Below are 15,328 nucleotides of genomic sequence, written 5' to 3' on the forward strand. Positions count from 1 at the left end.
CCATGCTTAAAACTTGGAAGATTTCACATGACTCAGCCAGCAGTAATTCCAGCTTTGCTGGAGCTTTGCTGTCTGCTTTTGTCATTACCAGGGCTAATGCAGGAGACTGATCTCGCCAAAGCTCCCGCAGCCGCCAGGTGTGAAATGGACCCTGGCACAGCCCTGGGCAGGCAGAGCCAAGCCAGGCATCTGCTGGGCCCTCTGCAGCCCCAGCACATCCCCTGAGCAGCCCCTGCACAGCCTTCCCACCTCCCACCCTCTGCTGGCACAGCCAGGGCAGCTCGGGCTCCTGGGCACTCAGCTCCTGCAGAGCCAAGGACATTCCCTCTGCTCTCCAGGACATTTCCCCAGGCAATCCCAGACAAGGCAGGAGCACCCAGCCTGTGCATCCTCCAATCCTGTCCTACAACAAACCCCTGACAGGCCAAGGTTCCCTTTATTCAACCCCAAGCTGAGCTCAAGGACCTGCAGCAAACCCAGCTCAGCCCAGAGCCCAGGCCAGGCCTGGCTCAGCAGCTCCAGGGATTTTCCTGCCTGTGCCCACTCCTGCCACATTCAGCAGCCTGGCTCTGGGGGCACTGATGCTGTCAGCAAGAACAGGGCCAAAACCTCATTTCTTCCCCTGGCCCAACTGGACAGCTGCCAAAGCCACCAGCACATGGATGTCCCCCCCAAAGGAGAGGGACAGACGGACAGGGGCTGGCTCTGAACTGCTCAGCTGCAGTCCAGCTCTGGTTCTGGGCTCCTCTGTTAAGCAGAGATCTTGGTTTGGTGTAAGTGCAGCACAGAGAGGAGGATGGCAGCAGCAGCAGCAGCAGCAGCAGCAGCAGCCTGTGAGCTCATTCCCACCCAGGGGGAGAGCCCCAGATCCTTCCCTAGGTGTGTTTCCAGCCCTCCATCCATCCAGCCTGCTCCCAGCCCTCCATCCATCCAGCCTGCTCCTGCTCTCCCACCTCTCCATCCAGCCTGCTCTCCCACCTCCCCGAGGCTCCCACCAGAGGGATTTTCCAGCTGCTCCAGCGGGAACCGAACGCTTTTCCCGATTTTCCCTTCCCCATCCTCCAGCTGAGTTCCAGCCTCGAGGCACTGGGGAAGGAGCTCTGCAGCCAGGCAGGGGAGGTTTCACTGGGGAAGGAGCTCTGCAGCCAGGCAGGGGAAGGTTTCCTTCACTGGGGAACCGTGTCCCCCCTGCCCTGCCCTGGCTCCAGAACGTTCTGCTCTGTTTGGCAGGCCTGTTTCCCCCAGCCAGGGCTCCCCAGCCAGGGCTCCCTTTGATCTCCAGAGCGAGCTCTGGGGAGGGGGCAGGGCAGGCACAGAGGCTGCTTCCCTCTGGAAGGGTTTCCAGCCCTACAGGTGTTTTTTCACTCAGCCAGGGAGCAGCAGTGATTTCCTTGGCTGCCTCTGCTCCCCTCGCCACGCCAGGAGCGGCCACGGCAGCGCCAGCAGAGCCACGGGGTCACTGCTCCTCCTCCAGAGCTCCTCATCCAGAACCTCCTCCTCCTCCAGAGCTCCTCTTCTAGAGGCTCTTCCAGAGGCTCCTCTTCCAGAGCCTCCTCTTCCAAAGGCTCTTCCAGAGCCAGCCCAGCTGTGCCTGAGCCAGAGCTGCTCACAGAGCCAGTGTGGGATGGAGAGGGGCAGGTCCTGCTGGGATGGAGAGGGGCAGATCCTGCTGGGATGGAGAGGGGCAGGTCCTGCTGGGATCTCGGGGATGGAGAGGGGCAGGTCCTGCTGGGATCTCGGGGATGGAGAGGGGCAGGTCCTGCTGGGATCTCTGGGATGGAGAGGGGCAGGTCCTGCCTGGAGCCCATCCCCACCCCAGGGATGCAGGAGGTGCAGGAGCAGCACCTCCACGAGGCCCAGGACCACCAGGCTGCAGGAAAAGGGGTCCCAGGAGATGCTGCAGCCCTGGCTCCTCCAGCAGGACACGTGGGGCTGATGGGATCCTGAATTCCAGCCAGTCCTTGCCTTCCTTCCCACTCCCAAATCCCCCCACTGCCCAGCACCACCCACAGCAGCTCCCAAACCCCACGAGGGCCCATCCCCTCTGGGAATGGTTTCCCACACGAGCTGGAGCCTCCTGTTCCCAAGCAGAGCTGGGAACACAGGGACTGTGCTCTCCCCATGGCACAGGGATGCTGGAGCCACAGCAGGATGGGAGCTCTGCCACTGCTGGGGCTCAGGACACAAACCCTGGGGGCAGCCCCTCCTGTCACCCCCTCTCCACAGAGGGAGAGCAGAGAACAGCCCCAGAGCACAGAAACCTCAGCTCCTCACCATTCCCATGGGATTCCTGCACAGCCCTGGGGGGAACAGGGGCTCCCCAAGGATTTAACAAAAAACAGTGGGGGATCAGCAAAAGCCCCAGCTCCGAATTTCCATTCTGTCTCGCCTCAAATTGGGAGTAGAAAATAAAACTTTGCTTTATTCAGGGCTTCCTGGGAACCCCTCTGTTAAAAGCCAGGGGAATCCCTGAAACTCTGAGAGCCAAGGAGCAGGATCCAGCTCCTGAGTGCCTCCTGCAAAGCCAAGGCTCCTCACCCTGCCCTCAGCCCACAAAAATAAAGGTGGGAAGGCCAAAGGAAAGGAACAGAAGGACAACACTTGACCCCGTGCCAAAAACATCCACCTGTGCCAGCCCAGGCACTTTTTTAGGATGAAGCCAAAGCAATCCCTTGGCTTCACGTGGCTTGGGTGAAGTTCAGCCCATTCCCAGCCAGGCCCCACAGGTTCTGCTCCCTGCACTCAGCTCTCAACCACAAACTCAGGATTAGCAGGGGCACAACCTCAGCAAAGTATAAAATGTGTGTCCCAGGGGCCTCGTGCCTGATGGAACAAATCTGTTCAGGAACCTGTGGCAGCATCACCTGGAGCTCACCTGCACAGCCACCAGAAACATTTCAGGGATAACAGGAACAGAGCAGATGGGGGGAAAATCCAGGAAAACATAAAGAGGAGCAGGTTAAAGGGTTCCCAGCAAAACCTGAGGCATTTCTGCAGCTGTGAAAGAGTTAACTGGAGGAGAGGGTTACATCAGAGAGGATTTGGTATTTTCTGTAGAGTGACACCAGCACTCAGAGAATTCTGCCTTCAGAGCATCCTTTGGGCACAGGGAGGGAAGCACCAGGAACATTCTGTGCAATCTGGATGCAGGACAGGTCCCCACAAAGGATCTCCACGAAGCAGAATTCCAAGTGTGTGGCTTAAGAAGGCTCCAGGACAAAGTGCTGCCCTTGGAGATTCCCTGGATGGGTCACTGGGAATCCAGCCCTGGCAGAGGCTCAGCTGGACTGCAAGCCCGTGGAGCAGGATCCAGCCTCACCCAGCTGCTCTGCCGGGGTGCTGGGGGCCAGGGAGGGCAGCTTTGGGCACAGGGATGGAGCTGGCTCTTACTGACAGCTAATTAGCCCGATATTAACAACAAAGCTTTTCAGTAAACGGCCTGCAAAACCTCATTTACTCAACCTGGAGACAAACTCATTAACTGCAGGCTCCATTAGCCAGCCCGCTTTGCCAGTCGTAAAGAAAGTTTAAAAATCCTGTTTATAGGAAAGAACTGGAAGGCAAATCAAGAGATAAAAAAAAAAAAAAAAAAATAAAAAGACAACAAACCAAACCCTAAATAGAGAAGCCTTCTGCAGATTCCATCTCTATAGGAACGGTGCCATAAATGCATAAGAGAAAACTCAGCAGCCCCATTCTCCCTGCCAGGCTCCTTTTTTCCCTTTAAAGGAGCAGATGCCAGCACGATAAGCCCGTGTGTACCTTTCATATTAAACATGTCACCGAGACATTTCTGCCTGAAAAAGTAGGAACACCCCTAAAATCCACCTGGAAGGCTGCAGCCTGCTCTTCTTTAATCACCAGGCAATTACAGTAATTAAGAGGCAATCCCTGTGTCTCCCTCCGAGGAGATAAAGGAAAAGCAGAGCCTCCCCCTGCACCCCCCGTGCCAGACACAGCTCCCACCCCACAGCCCTCCCTCCTTAATTTCAATTAAGTTCCACTCAGGGGAAAGGAGAAGAAAGGGGAAGGGGATGGGGGAGGGAGAAGCAGCACTTACCCTTCGGGGACTCACTTCGGGCTTTCTTGCTCTCCAAAGGACACTCACTGCTGCTGTTGGGAGAACATACTCTTCTCTTGCCTAAAATTTCATCTGGGAGAGAGATGGGAGAGCTGAGTGTCAGAGGAGGCTGCACTTTCCTCTTTGCAGGAGAGACCAGAGAGACTTTGGTATTTTGCTGCTCTCTCTCACACAGACACACACACACACTCTGATATTACGAGCAGAGAGAGAAAAAAATGAAAGTAAGAAAAATCATCATCTTGAGAGCCCTGATCTGCTTTCCTAATCACGCAGCCCAAAAGCACATAATGACTGTTCATACTCTGATCAATGCAACGCTCTCCAGCCATAAATTCTGAATCCAGTTGATTTCCTTACTGAGTTTCATCATTTGCTCTGGTGCCTTTTGTCCCCCCGGTGTTTCCACTCCTTTCATGCCCTGATGCAAAGCAACTGGGGGAGAGGAAGGGGAGGAAAAAAACAACACAGGGAAAGGGAAAAAAAAAAAAAAAAGCACAACAGATCTCTGAATCTTCCTACCACAGTATCTCTGTCTCTCTCTCTCTGTCTCTCTCTCTCAGTCTCTCCCCCTCCCTCCCCCCTCCTCCTTCAAAACCTCAAGGTCCTCAGCAATCTTCCCCCTCTGGATTGCACGGAAACACTCAAGCCTTTTGCATTACTGCAGCCCTCCGAAGCAACACCAAATCTCTGAGACACAATTACAGCGTCCCCGAGCAGATTTGGAATCAATATCCTCCCCTAATAACGCCGGGGAAACTGAAAGCATGATGGTGCATATGGGCAGGAAGGAAGAGCCTGTTTGTCACTGCGAGCATCAAATCCTCATCTATCAAGGGCTCGTTAAAGATGCAGCATCTTAAAAGAAAGAACATAATAACAACAATAATAATAAAAACCTGGCAAACAAGGAGCACGTTTGAGTGAGAAAGGGCTGGATGTGCCTGCGAGCCCCAAGTGCCAGGCTGCTGCAATGTGCCCGGAACGTGGGGGTGAAGGGAGGTTACAAACCCCCTCGGTGCTATTTATAACAACAACAACAACACTCTCCTGTTCCAGGGGACATCTCCAGCCAAGGAACTGTCCCCAGCACTCAGGATCACTCCCCATCAGCCGGGATGCAGCTGAGCAGGTTCTGCCATGCAGGGATTTATTGGGGATCAGAGCACAGCAGCCCCAGCAGGTGCCCCTGCCCAGGGAGCTCCAAGGGCCACGTCCAGGCTTTGAGGAGCACGGGCTGCCTGCAAACTCAGCTTGCCACGACCCTGTCACCAAACCCCCGGACAGAGCTGGTCCTGGGGGATGGGGCAGAGGCTTGTGGCCGTGCAGAACCCGAAGGCAAGGAAGCACAGCAGGGCTGAGGGGCTGGGCAGAGCCAGGGGAGAACAGGAGCACTGCTGGCAGCGCTCCCAGCTCTCACACCCAGAGCCTGCCCTCACAATCGGAGTTTTCCCACCCCTCCTGCCTCAGTTTACCCCCCACTCAGCTCCTGCACTCCCCAAGCTCGGGGCTCGCAGGGAGCACACCCAGACCCTGTCCACACAATCAGAATTTTCCCACTCCTCCTGCCTCAGTTTACCCCCACTCAGCTCCTGCACTTCCCAAGCTCAAGGGGAGCAGGGAGCACACCCAGACCCTGTCCACACAATCAGAATTTTCCCACTCCTCCTGCCTCAGTTTACCCCCCACTCAGCTCCTGCACTCCCCAAGCTCGGGGCTCGCAGGGAGCACACCCAGACCCCGTCCATACAATCAGAATTTTCCCACCCTCCTGCCTCAGTTTACCCCCACTCAGCTCCTGCACTCCCCAAGCTCAAGGGGAGCAGGGAGCACACCCAGACCCCGTCCATACAATCAGAATTTTCCCACCCCTCCTGCCTCAGTTTACCCCCACTCAGCTCCTGCACTTCCCAAGCTCAAGGGGAGCAGGGAGCACACCCAGACCCCGTCCACACAATCAGAATTTTCCCACTCCTCCTGCCTCAGTTTACCCCCACTCAGCTCCTGCACTCCCCAAGCTCAGGGCTCGCAGGGAGCACACCCAGAGCCCCCAGCTCCCTCCCCCTGGAACGCTCCATCCCTCACGCTGATTTTCCTGGAAGCTTCACCCTGATCCTGCAAGCCCTCAGTGCTGGAGGCCAAGATCACACATCCTGCTCCTCCCCAGGACCGCTCTCAGCCAGCATTTGTGGCTTTGGAACAAACCCGAGTCCCTCTGCCCTCCCCTCCCCTCGCAGCCCGGGCTGGAGGCAGAGGAGTCTCCATGGAAAAGAGCTGGTGACAGCAGCACGGGCTCCATGTGACAGCGCTTGGAATGCCAGCAGTGAAGATTCCTTGGTTTCACAGCTCTGCCAAGGCACCTCGTTCCCCCCATCCCTGCTTCCCTCCCGCTGCTCCTCTCCCACCCCCGGGCCCATCTGCCGACAGACGCTGCTCCGGGGCTGCTATTCCCGGCCATTCCCAGCCTTCCCAGATATCCCAGCTATTCCCTGCCCATTCTCTGCACATTCCCTGCCCATTCCCATATATTCCTTGCCATTCCCAGCCATTCCTTGCTATTCACAGCCAGTCCCTGCTATTCCCATGCCATTCCCTGATTTTCCCATGCCATTCCCAGCCCATTCCCAGCTACTCCCTGCCCATTCTCAACCATTCCCAGTCATTCCCAGCCCATTCCCATATATTCCTTGCCATTCCCAGCCCATTCCCACACACATCAGCCCCATCTCCCTCCCAGTCAGGGGCAGGGCAGAGGGAATAAAGAGCAGCAGAAACATCTTCACAAAGATGTAAAAAACAACCCCAAAGGGACTGAGCCAGGAGCCAGCACAGGGCGGAACCCCAACCCTCTGAGCCCCAGCTCCTGAGCCCCAACCTTCTGAGAGTCCCAGCTCCTGAGCCCCAACCCTCTGAGCCCCAGCTCAGGGGTTTAAGAGGTCAAACCCCACCTCTGCTCCCTGAGCTGCAGGGGCAGATCCCACTTGCTCTAATGGCTCAGCGAACTGCCAGGGTACAACCAGAATACAAACAGGGAACAACAGCCAGGGAACAACCCCCAGGGTACAAGCTCACAGCGAGGTGTTGGAACTCCAGCACCCATCCTCTCCTCCTCAGCACAGCTCCATCTCAGCCCCTCCCCAGGACCCTGCCCCTGCCCTGGCAGCCCCCAGCCCCCTGTGCCCTGACACAGAGCCAGGGCCCCGAGATGGGAGCAGCCAGGGCCCATCTCCCCCTGACTCTGCAGCAGCAGCAGAACCAAATCTGCTTTGCAAATGAGCTGGCAGAGCAGCTCCTGGATGTCTCAGCACCCTCCCAGAGCCAGGCTGTGCATTCAGAGCTCTGCTGCTCATCCACCAGGGCCCCACGGCAGATCCTGCTCAGCCCAGGCACCTGCAGGAGGCAACATCCACCTGCAAGGATGGGGAGGCACATCTGGGGTTCTGTTCCCAAATCCCTGCTTCTGCCTCCTCTGCCCTGCCTCCTTGCACGGCACTGCAGCCAGGGAAGCCAAATCAGGGCCGTTTTTAATATTACAGCTGAAAGTGAAAGACATTATCAGAAGAAGCGTGGAGTTATGAAGCCAGGCCAGGCAGTAACAGCAGGGAGGGGGCTGGGGGGAGCCCCAGGCAAACTGAGCACCCAGTGCAGCACAGCACAGATCCCAAACCCCTCAGCCAGGCCTCCCACACTGGCCCCCAGACCCCACAGCACGCCCCAGGCTCCTGCTGGCCCGCCAGGGCAGCACAGCAAGCGACCCAGGGGGAGCATCTGGAGACAGAGTGGAACATTTCCCCCAAAACTGCAGAAATCAGAGAGGGCTTTTCTCCTGCCCTCGTTCAGGGGAGTCCAGCACTCACCTGCTGCAGTGGGGAATGGGGACAGGGCTGGGCAGCAGTGCAGCAGGACAGCCCCTCTGGGCCAGGAGAGCTCCTCTGAGCCAGTTCAGCCCCTCTGGGCCAGGACAGCCCCTCTGGGCCCTGCTCAGGGCTCAGCAGCCCCTCTGTGCCCAGCTCAGGGCTCAGCCAGGCTCTGCAGCCCCTCTGTGCCCTGCTCAGCCCCTCTGTGCCCAGCTCAGGGCTCAGCCAGGCTCTGCAGCCCCTCTGTGCCCTGCTCAGCCCCTCTGTGCCCAGCTCAGGGCTCAGCCAGGCTCTGCAGCAGCAGGGAAAGGAGGTGGGCACTGCCCCAGGAGGCAGCTGGCGTGGCAGCCAGCCCTGGGGGTGATTTTGTCTCCTGCCCTGCTCTAATCCTCAGCCTCCCCACCCTCAGCAGAGCTGCTGGCTTAGGAGTCATCCCCAGCAGCACAGCTGAGCAGCCCAAGCCTCCTGATCAGCTTTCAGGAGAGGACTTGGGAGCCTAAGTCTGGGGGGATTAGAAACCCTATCCCCAGGATCCCCAAAGACACTGGGGCTTTATCCCACCCTGCACAGGGAATCTGCACCAAGGGCACTCCTGGGGAGAGCTGAGCAGGGGGGTCACCTGGGGAAGGGAGATCAGCCAGGGTTTGGCTGGAGGGGCTACAAAGGGTCCCAGTTTCGGCCCAGGGCCTGCAGCAAATTGCTCTGCACTGTGCTCCTGCTGCAGCACCATGGGGAGGGATGGAGACCTATCTCACGCTCCCCATCCCAGCTCTGGGGCTGCTCTGAAAGCTTCTTGGACCACAAAATCCTGAGTAAACAGAGAATGGAGCCAACTTCCACGGGAAACCACCCAGGCTGGGCCAGCCAACATCCATCGAGAGCAGAGCCCCTCTCCCATCTCCCTCCTCATCACTTCAGGAGAGGGAAAAACATCCTGCCTGGCTCTCAGCTCCAGCCCCCAGCATGACAATCCCACTGGCAGCCTCCCCCTGCTCTCCTTTGGCAGAGGAGCTGCTGAGCCCAGCCCAGCCCCTCCTGCTGGCCCAGAGTGCTGAGCTCTGGCTCTCTCTGATCCACAGCAGCACCCCAAAGGCTGCCTCGGGCTCCCTGAGCCCTCCCCAGACCCCAGTTAAGCACAGCTCCCAGGAAGGAGGGGGCTGAGCAGGATTCCCAGGGGATGCCACAGCAGCCAGCCCTCCTCAGCAGCCTGGATCCCCTCCTCAGCTCCACAGGAGCATCTGCCTCTCCTCCCACCCCCTCAGGCTCCTGCTGCCTCCCACCTCCTCACACTCCATCTCCCCAGCTGGAACAAAGCACCTGAAGGGAATGTCCAGCACTCCAGCCCCAAGGAGTGACTCAGAGGGAGGTGCAGGTGATGCTGGAGCCATCCTGCTGCCTGCTGATTAGGGAAGGTGCTCCAGCATCCCCCTGGCTCTCCCAGGTTCCTCCAAAATTCATTTTTACAGCAGGCACCGAAGGCACAGAAAGGTGGTAAATATTCATAGTGGGAGAAATGCTCATGGAAAGGATATACTGCACTTAAGAGAGATCTGAATTCATTTTATATGCTGCAGAGAGGCTTTTTAGCAATCACAAACTTGTGAATCTCAACTTTCTTTTAGGAAAGAGCTAAAGAGCGCAGCTGGGAGGGTGGGCTGGAAGTCCAGGCTCATTTCCTGCCTGGAGAGGAGCAGGTTCCAGGGGGAAGTTTGATGAACCAGAGTGAATTCCCCATCCCTGGCAGAGAGAGCCCAGGCCAGGCTGGACAGGGCTGGAGCAGCCTGGAGCAGTGGGAGGGGTCCCTGCCATGGCAGGGGAGGCTCTGGGTGGGATTTAATTCCCTTCCCATCCCTCTGGGGTCCTGTGAGCACAAACCTCTTGGGCAAAGCTTGCCTGGCCCCATGGCCCTCAGCCCTGGGGATGTCACCTGCCCCAGGGACAGCAGCCCTGTCCCCCTGCAGGCTCAGGGGCCAGCAGAGCTGCTCCAGCTCCCTGGCTGCCCCTTCCAGAGCAGGCTGAGCCCAGTGATTCCCAGCAGAGCTGCTGGTGGGGCTGGACCCCCTTAGCACCATTTAAATGTCCAATTGCACTCATTCAGCCCCTGAAAAAAACGCTGCTCCTCCAGCCCCTGACAGCTTTGACAGCCAGACTCCTTAATTCCTTTTTCTTATTCCCTTAATCTGTCATCTTTATCAGGCTGGGGAAGTGCCAGGCTGCAAGCAGGAGCCCCGGCCCCGATCAATCTCCACATTACAGCTGACAGAATGGTGCTAATAACTTATTGATCTCATGTTTGCCAAGCCCCAGTGGGGCTGGAAGGCTCCCATTGATTGGCTTGAGGGAAGGAGCCTCTCAGCTGAGAGCAGAGCGGAAAACCTTCAAATTGTCTCCTTCCCCAGGAGCTGGGAGAGGGAGGGAGCTGGGCAGGGAGGGCAGGGACCTGGACAGGAGAGCCAGGAGGAGGAGGAGGGCAGAGGAAGAAGGATGTGTGTGTGAGAGAGATGGGGATTAAGAATGGAAAAGGAAGTGGGGGGAAAAAGGGTTTGAGAAGAAAGAAATGAGAGGAGGAGGGGGGAAGAGCGGGGAAGGGGAGAGCAGCAACGGGAAGAGAAGGAATTGGGAACAAAAAGATTGTGCAGAGCTGAAAAATGAATGAAGCAGGCAGCTGAGCCTCTTCTGGCTCACAGCAAATCATCAATAAAACCCTTCCCATGCCCAGCCCTCCATCCTTCAATAACTCTTCCCAGTCTGCTCGTGCCTGGCACAAAGCACTGCTCACTGCCTGGGCAGGGTGGGACCAGAGCTTGACCTGGGGACAGGGCAGCAGCAGGACAGTCCCCACGGTGGCAGAGCCACAATTCAGCCCTGGGAAATCCTCACCCAGCTCCCTGATCTGCGCTGAAGAGGCCAAGAGCCACCAGGAGCCACCAGAGATGCTGAGCCCTGCCCAGGCTGGCCTCCCCCATCTCAGAGGTCTTTTCCAACCTCAGCTGAACTCCAGCAACAGAGCCCTGACCTGCCTCAGCTCCTTCTCCTCCAGCAGGGGCAAAGCCAAGGCTAAAACCTGAGCAAAACACCAGAAAACCCCTGCACTGCCCTGTGCTGGCACAGCCAAGGAAACACTCCCACCCTGGCTCTTCCCCCTCTCCCCTCACTTCAAAACTCCTCTGCTGCTGTGACGAAGGCTCTTGGTTACAGCCCAGTCCTGCAAGGCCTCAGGAGATGCAAACCCAAAGTCAGACAGGGCCCAGAGAGGGGACAGGGCCCCACTGTGAGGGCAGGGCACACAGAGAGGGGACAGACAGGGCCAAGAGAGGGGACAGGGCCCCACTCTGAGGGCAGGGCACACAGAGCAGGGACAGACAGGGCCCAGAGAGGGGACAGTGCCCCACTCTGAGGGCAGGGCCCAGAGAGGGGACAGTGCCCCACTCTGAGGGCAGGGCACACAGAGCAGGGGCAGAGCCTCGCCCCTCGGGCTGCCAAGGTAAACCATTGTCCTTCAGGGATAAACATGGCAAGAGCAGGGCCTGGCCTCCCAGCTCCTGGATGCCCATTTGGTGCTGATTTTCTGCTCAATTTAAGGCAGCAGTCCAATAAAGGCTGCTGCTTTTCCCCGTTGTTTGGCTCAGCTAAATGAAAACATGTCTGCAGCCCAGCTCATTACCCCGCGCCCCCAGAGCAGCCCTGTGCTGGGATCCTGTCTGCAGGCATTAGCAGCAACATCCCTGATCCCAGCTCCTTTTCATCCCCAATATTAACTCCTCCTTAGCATATGAAAGCTCTGGGGCTCAGGGCAAAGGCAAACAGGGTCACTGCAAGGCCTCGGTGGCCACGGCAGGGACACAGAGCCCAGGGTTGGCCCTGTGCAGTCAGCTGTGCATCCACTCTGGGAATAAAAACCCCACATTCTCACTTCTGAATCTCCTTACAGCCCCAAAATTCCTCCTTCTCCCTTGCTTGGCCAACAGGGAGAGATGGGGCAGGAGGGTGAGCACAGAACAAACCCCCTGAGGGAGACACAGCTCAGCTCTGTGCTGGTTTTGAGAACTCTGCTCCTGCAGGGCTGCAAAAGCACCAGGAGCACAGGGCCTCTGAGGGAGCAGGGCTCCTGCAGGGGGACACAGGTGTCACACTGTCCCCAGCACCTGGCATTCCCACAGGAATCCCTGTTGCCACGGGGCCAAGGCTCCCAGGGTTTGTCACTCACTGACCAAAAACCCCCTGGAAAAGCCTCTAAGGGAGCTCTGCAAGGCTCCCAGGGCTTCTCACCCCCATCACACTGACCAAAACCTGGAAAAGCCTCTCAGGAGCTCTGCAAGGCTCCCAGGGCTTCTCACTCCCATCACACTGACCAAAACCTGGAAAAGCCTCTCAGGAGCTCTGCAAGGCTCCCAGGGCTTCTCACTCCCATCACACTGACCAAAACCTGGAAAAGCCTCTCAGGAGCTCTGCAAGGCTCCCAGGGCTTCTCACTCCCATCACACTGACCAAAACCTGGAAAAGCCTCTCAGGAGCTCTGCAAGGCTCCCAGGGCTTCTCACTCCCATCACACTGACCAAAAACCCTGGAAAAGCCTCTCTGGAGCTCTGTCCCACAGCAAACTGCCCCACTGCTGCTTCCCCAGCCCAGCCAGGGCAGGCTCAGCCCCAGGAGCTTTCTGCATTGAATTTCTCCCCACCTGGGTCAGGACCTGCTCTGTCTCCCCTCTGTGCCCTCTCAGAGCATCTCCAGCCAGCACAGCAGGTCCCTGAGGCACGAGGGGCAGAAGGAAGAGAGGGAAGAGCTACCCACCTTCCTCTAGCATGAGGGAGCCTGAATCCTCCACTTCTATCCATGCAAATAGTCCTAGTGCAACTGGAACCCCATGAAATCTGGCACTGCAGAACAGAGGGTGTGCGAGGAGAGAAAGAGGAGAAATTAACAGGATTCTTCTGCAGGGCAGGAATGAGTCAGAGCCTGGGACCAGGTGCCAAGGGCTGGCTCAGGCCCTAAAGCAAAGCACACCAGCCTGGGGGAGGCACTTTAGACCCTGAGGGAAGCACAGAGCCCCTTCCATGCACCTTTCCTCTCCTCCTTCGCTTCCATCCCCAGCTGCAGCTCAGCTAGCACCAAGGAGAGCACTCCCCACTCTGCAGAGCCACCAGGGCAGGAGGGACAGCAGGGACCCAGCTGCAGGGTCAGCCCAGGAGAGACCAGCCCTGGGGGCCTGGGGAATCACCAAAGCTGCTGCTTCTGCCTGCCCCCTGTGCAGGCTGGCAGTGCCAAGGGACCAACCTCACCCCTGCCCCAGGCAGCTCTGCCCTCAGCCCCTTCCTGAAGTCAGAAAAGCCCCAGAACCACACACAGGCATTTTCCAGTCCTTTCAGCCCCTTCCTGCATTCCAAAGACCATTCAGATCCAGAGATAATGCTGATTTCCCAGCCCATGCTGCTGGGAACTACAGCACTGCCTCTAATCCTGGTTGTAACAACAAGTGAAGGAATTCCCTCCCAGAATTAATCACAAACCAGCCAACCCTGCCAGCTGCAGCCTTTCTGCTGCCCCCACGGGCTGGCACTGAGCAAATCCCTGCCTTTGTGCTGTCCCTGCTCCCAGTCCTCCCCTGGAGCTGAGGCACTGCTGAGTCCTGTTCCAGCAGCACCCTGAGCACACAGGAGCCTCCAGGGAGCTCCTCCTGCTCTCCCTGGGACCAAAGCCCACCCAGAAAGCACCCAGAACATTCCAGAGCAGAGCCCAGCAGCCTGTGCAGCTCCCAGCCAGGAGGGATGCAGGACTTTTTGAACCTGGCATCATTTATTCAGCATTGTTTATCTCCAGGTGCCTTCAGGAGGGGGAGATTCTCAAAGCCCAACACGCAGGGCAGACAGAGGGGGCAAAGTTCCTCTCCCCTTCTTGTTGGAACAAAATGGTTTCAACAGCCACAAGCAGTGCTTCACCACCTCTGAAAATTCTGGAACAATTCATGACTGCCCAGCTGCCCTCCCAGCAAAACCAGCCCCAAAGCCCAGAGGGGACCTGGCCCTGGGGGGAGGTGACAAAGTGACAAAGCCCCCTCAGACACCTCCTGCGCCCACCTGGCTCTTCTAAACACCCCAAACCTGACATTCCCTGAGAGCTTTGTCACTGGCTTGGTGGCCTCCTGTGTGCCTCAGCCTCTTCTTTCCCACTCAGGAATGTTTCACAGGATCAGCAGGGCTGGAAAAGACCTCCAGGACCACCCAGGCCAAGCATTAACCCAGCCTTAACCAACCAGCCTTAACCATTCACCAACCCACGTCCCCGGGTGACCTGGACACTTCCAGTGTGGTGGTGACTCCACACTGCCTTGGGCAGCCTCTCCTAAAGCTTTCCCCCTAGAAATTGTTCCTAATATTGGTAATATTGCTCCTTATATTGGTAATATTGCTCCTAATATTGGTAATATTGTCCCTAATATTGGTAATATTGCTCCTAATATTGATAGTATTGTTTCTAATATTGGTAATATTGTCCCTAATATTGGTAATATTGCTCCTAATAATTGCTCCTAATATTGTGCCCCTCCTGGCACAACTTGAGGCCATTTCTTACAGTTTCTTAATTGAAGAAACAAACCCGAGCACCTCAAACACCAGTTAAGAAAGAGAAGTCAGAGCTCCTGCACCTCATCTTTTCTGCTGGGGGGAATGAGGAGAACCCTTTGCATTTCTGGGATGCCACAGGTCCCAGAGAATTCCAGCAATGCTGATCAAGCCCAGCAGTTCCTCTGCAAAGCAAACAACACTGAAACCCATTCTGACACCCAGGGTCAGCTGAGCCACGCAGACTCCAGCAGGGTCACAGGGAAAAATGGATTTATGGCCAGTTTGGAGCTGCAGGGAAAGGGGCTTTGGGAAATTGTTAATGATGAGATTGGAGATTCAGCTGTGAAAGCAAAGTCTGGGAGCTGCCAGGGCTGATTTACACACACACCACAGATCCCTGCTGAGTCCATCCTGAAGATGGGATTTGAGTTTTCACCCCCCAAAGGCATTCCCAGAGGGTGTCAGGTGTGGGGCCCCCTCTGGGTTTGGGGTTCACTCACACACTCAGCAGAATGACTGACAAACACAGGGACAGCTCCACGAGCAGACAGACTTTCTGAGAAGGTCTAAAACAGCACAGAGAGAGAGCCAGCTCTGATTTGGGAGGGCAGGGTATAAAACTGAATAAAACAGTATAAAAACTGACAGAATCCCCAGCTTTTCCTCAACTTTCATTTCCAGTTGAAGGCTCCTGCAATCAACAAGGAGATTTTGGTTTATTTACCCCAGACTGTCACTCGGGCACTCTTTGCCACCAGACCACCCTTCCCCAGACCCCTACCTGACCCCCAGGGCAGGATCCCACAGGAGCATCTCTGGTTCCTCCT

The 15,328-nt window shown here is 57.0% G+C and overlaps 1 protein-coding gene across 9 annotated transcripts in view; it reads right to left on the bottom strand.

Annotated features, from left to right (window-relative positions):
- The window catches only part of SAMD11 (sterile alpha motif domain containing 11), a 72,451-nt gene that overhangs the window by 23,423 nt on the left and 33,700 nt on the right, over window positions 1-15,328 (bottom strand). For all 9 annotated transcript variants that reach the window (XM_050982395.1, XM_050982393.1, XM_050982392.1 and 6 more), the window contains one exon: window positions 4,061-4,153. In XM_050982395.1, the coding sequence (XP_050838352.1) occupies window positions 4,061-4,153 (93 nt within the window). The remainder of the gene's footprint in view (window positions 1-4,060; window positions 4,154-15,328) is intronic.

Source organism: Serinus canaria, chromosome 21 (genome assembly GCF_022539315.1).
Source record: "Serinus canaria isolate serCan28SL12 chromosome 21, serCan2020, whole genome shotgun sequence".
Taxonomy (NCBI): Eukaryota; Metazoa; Chordata; class Aves; order Passeriformes; family Fringillidae; genus Serinus; species Serinus canaria.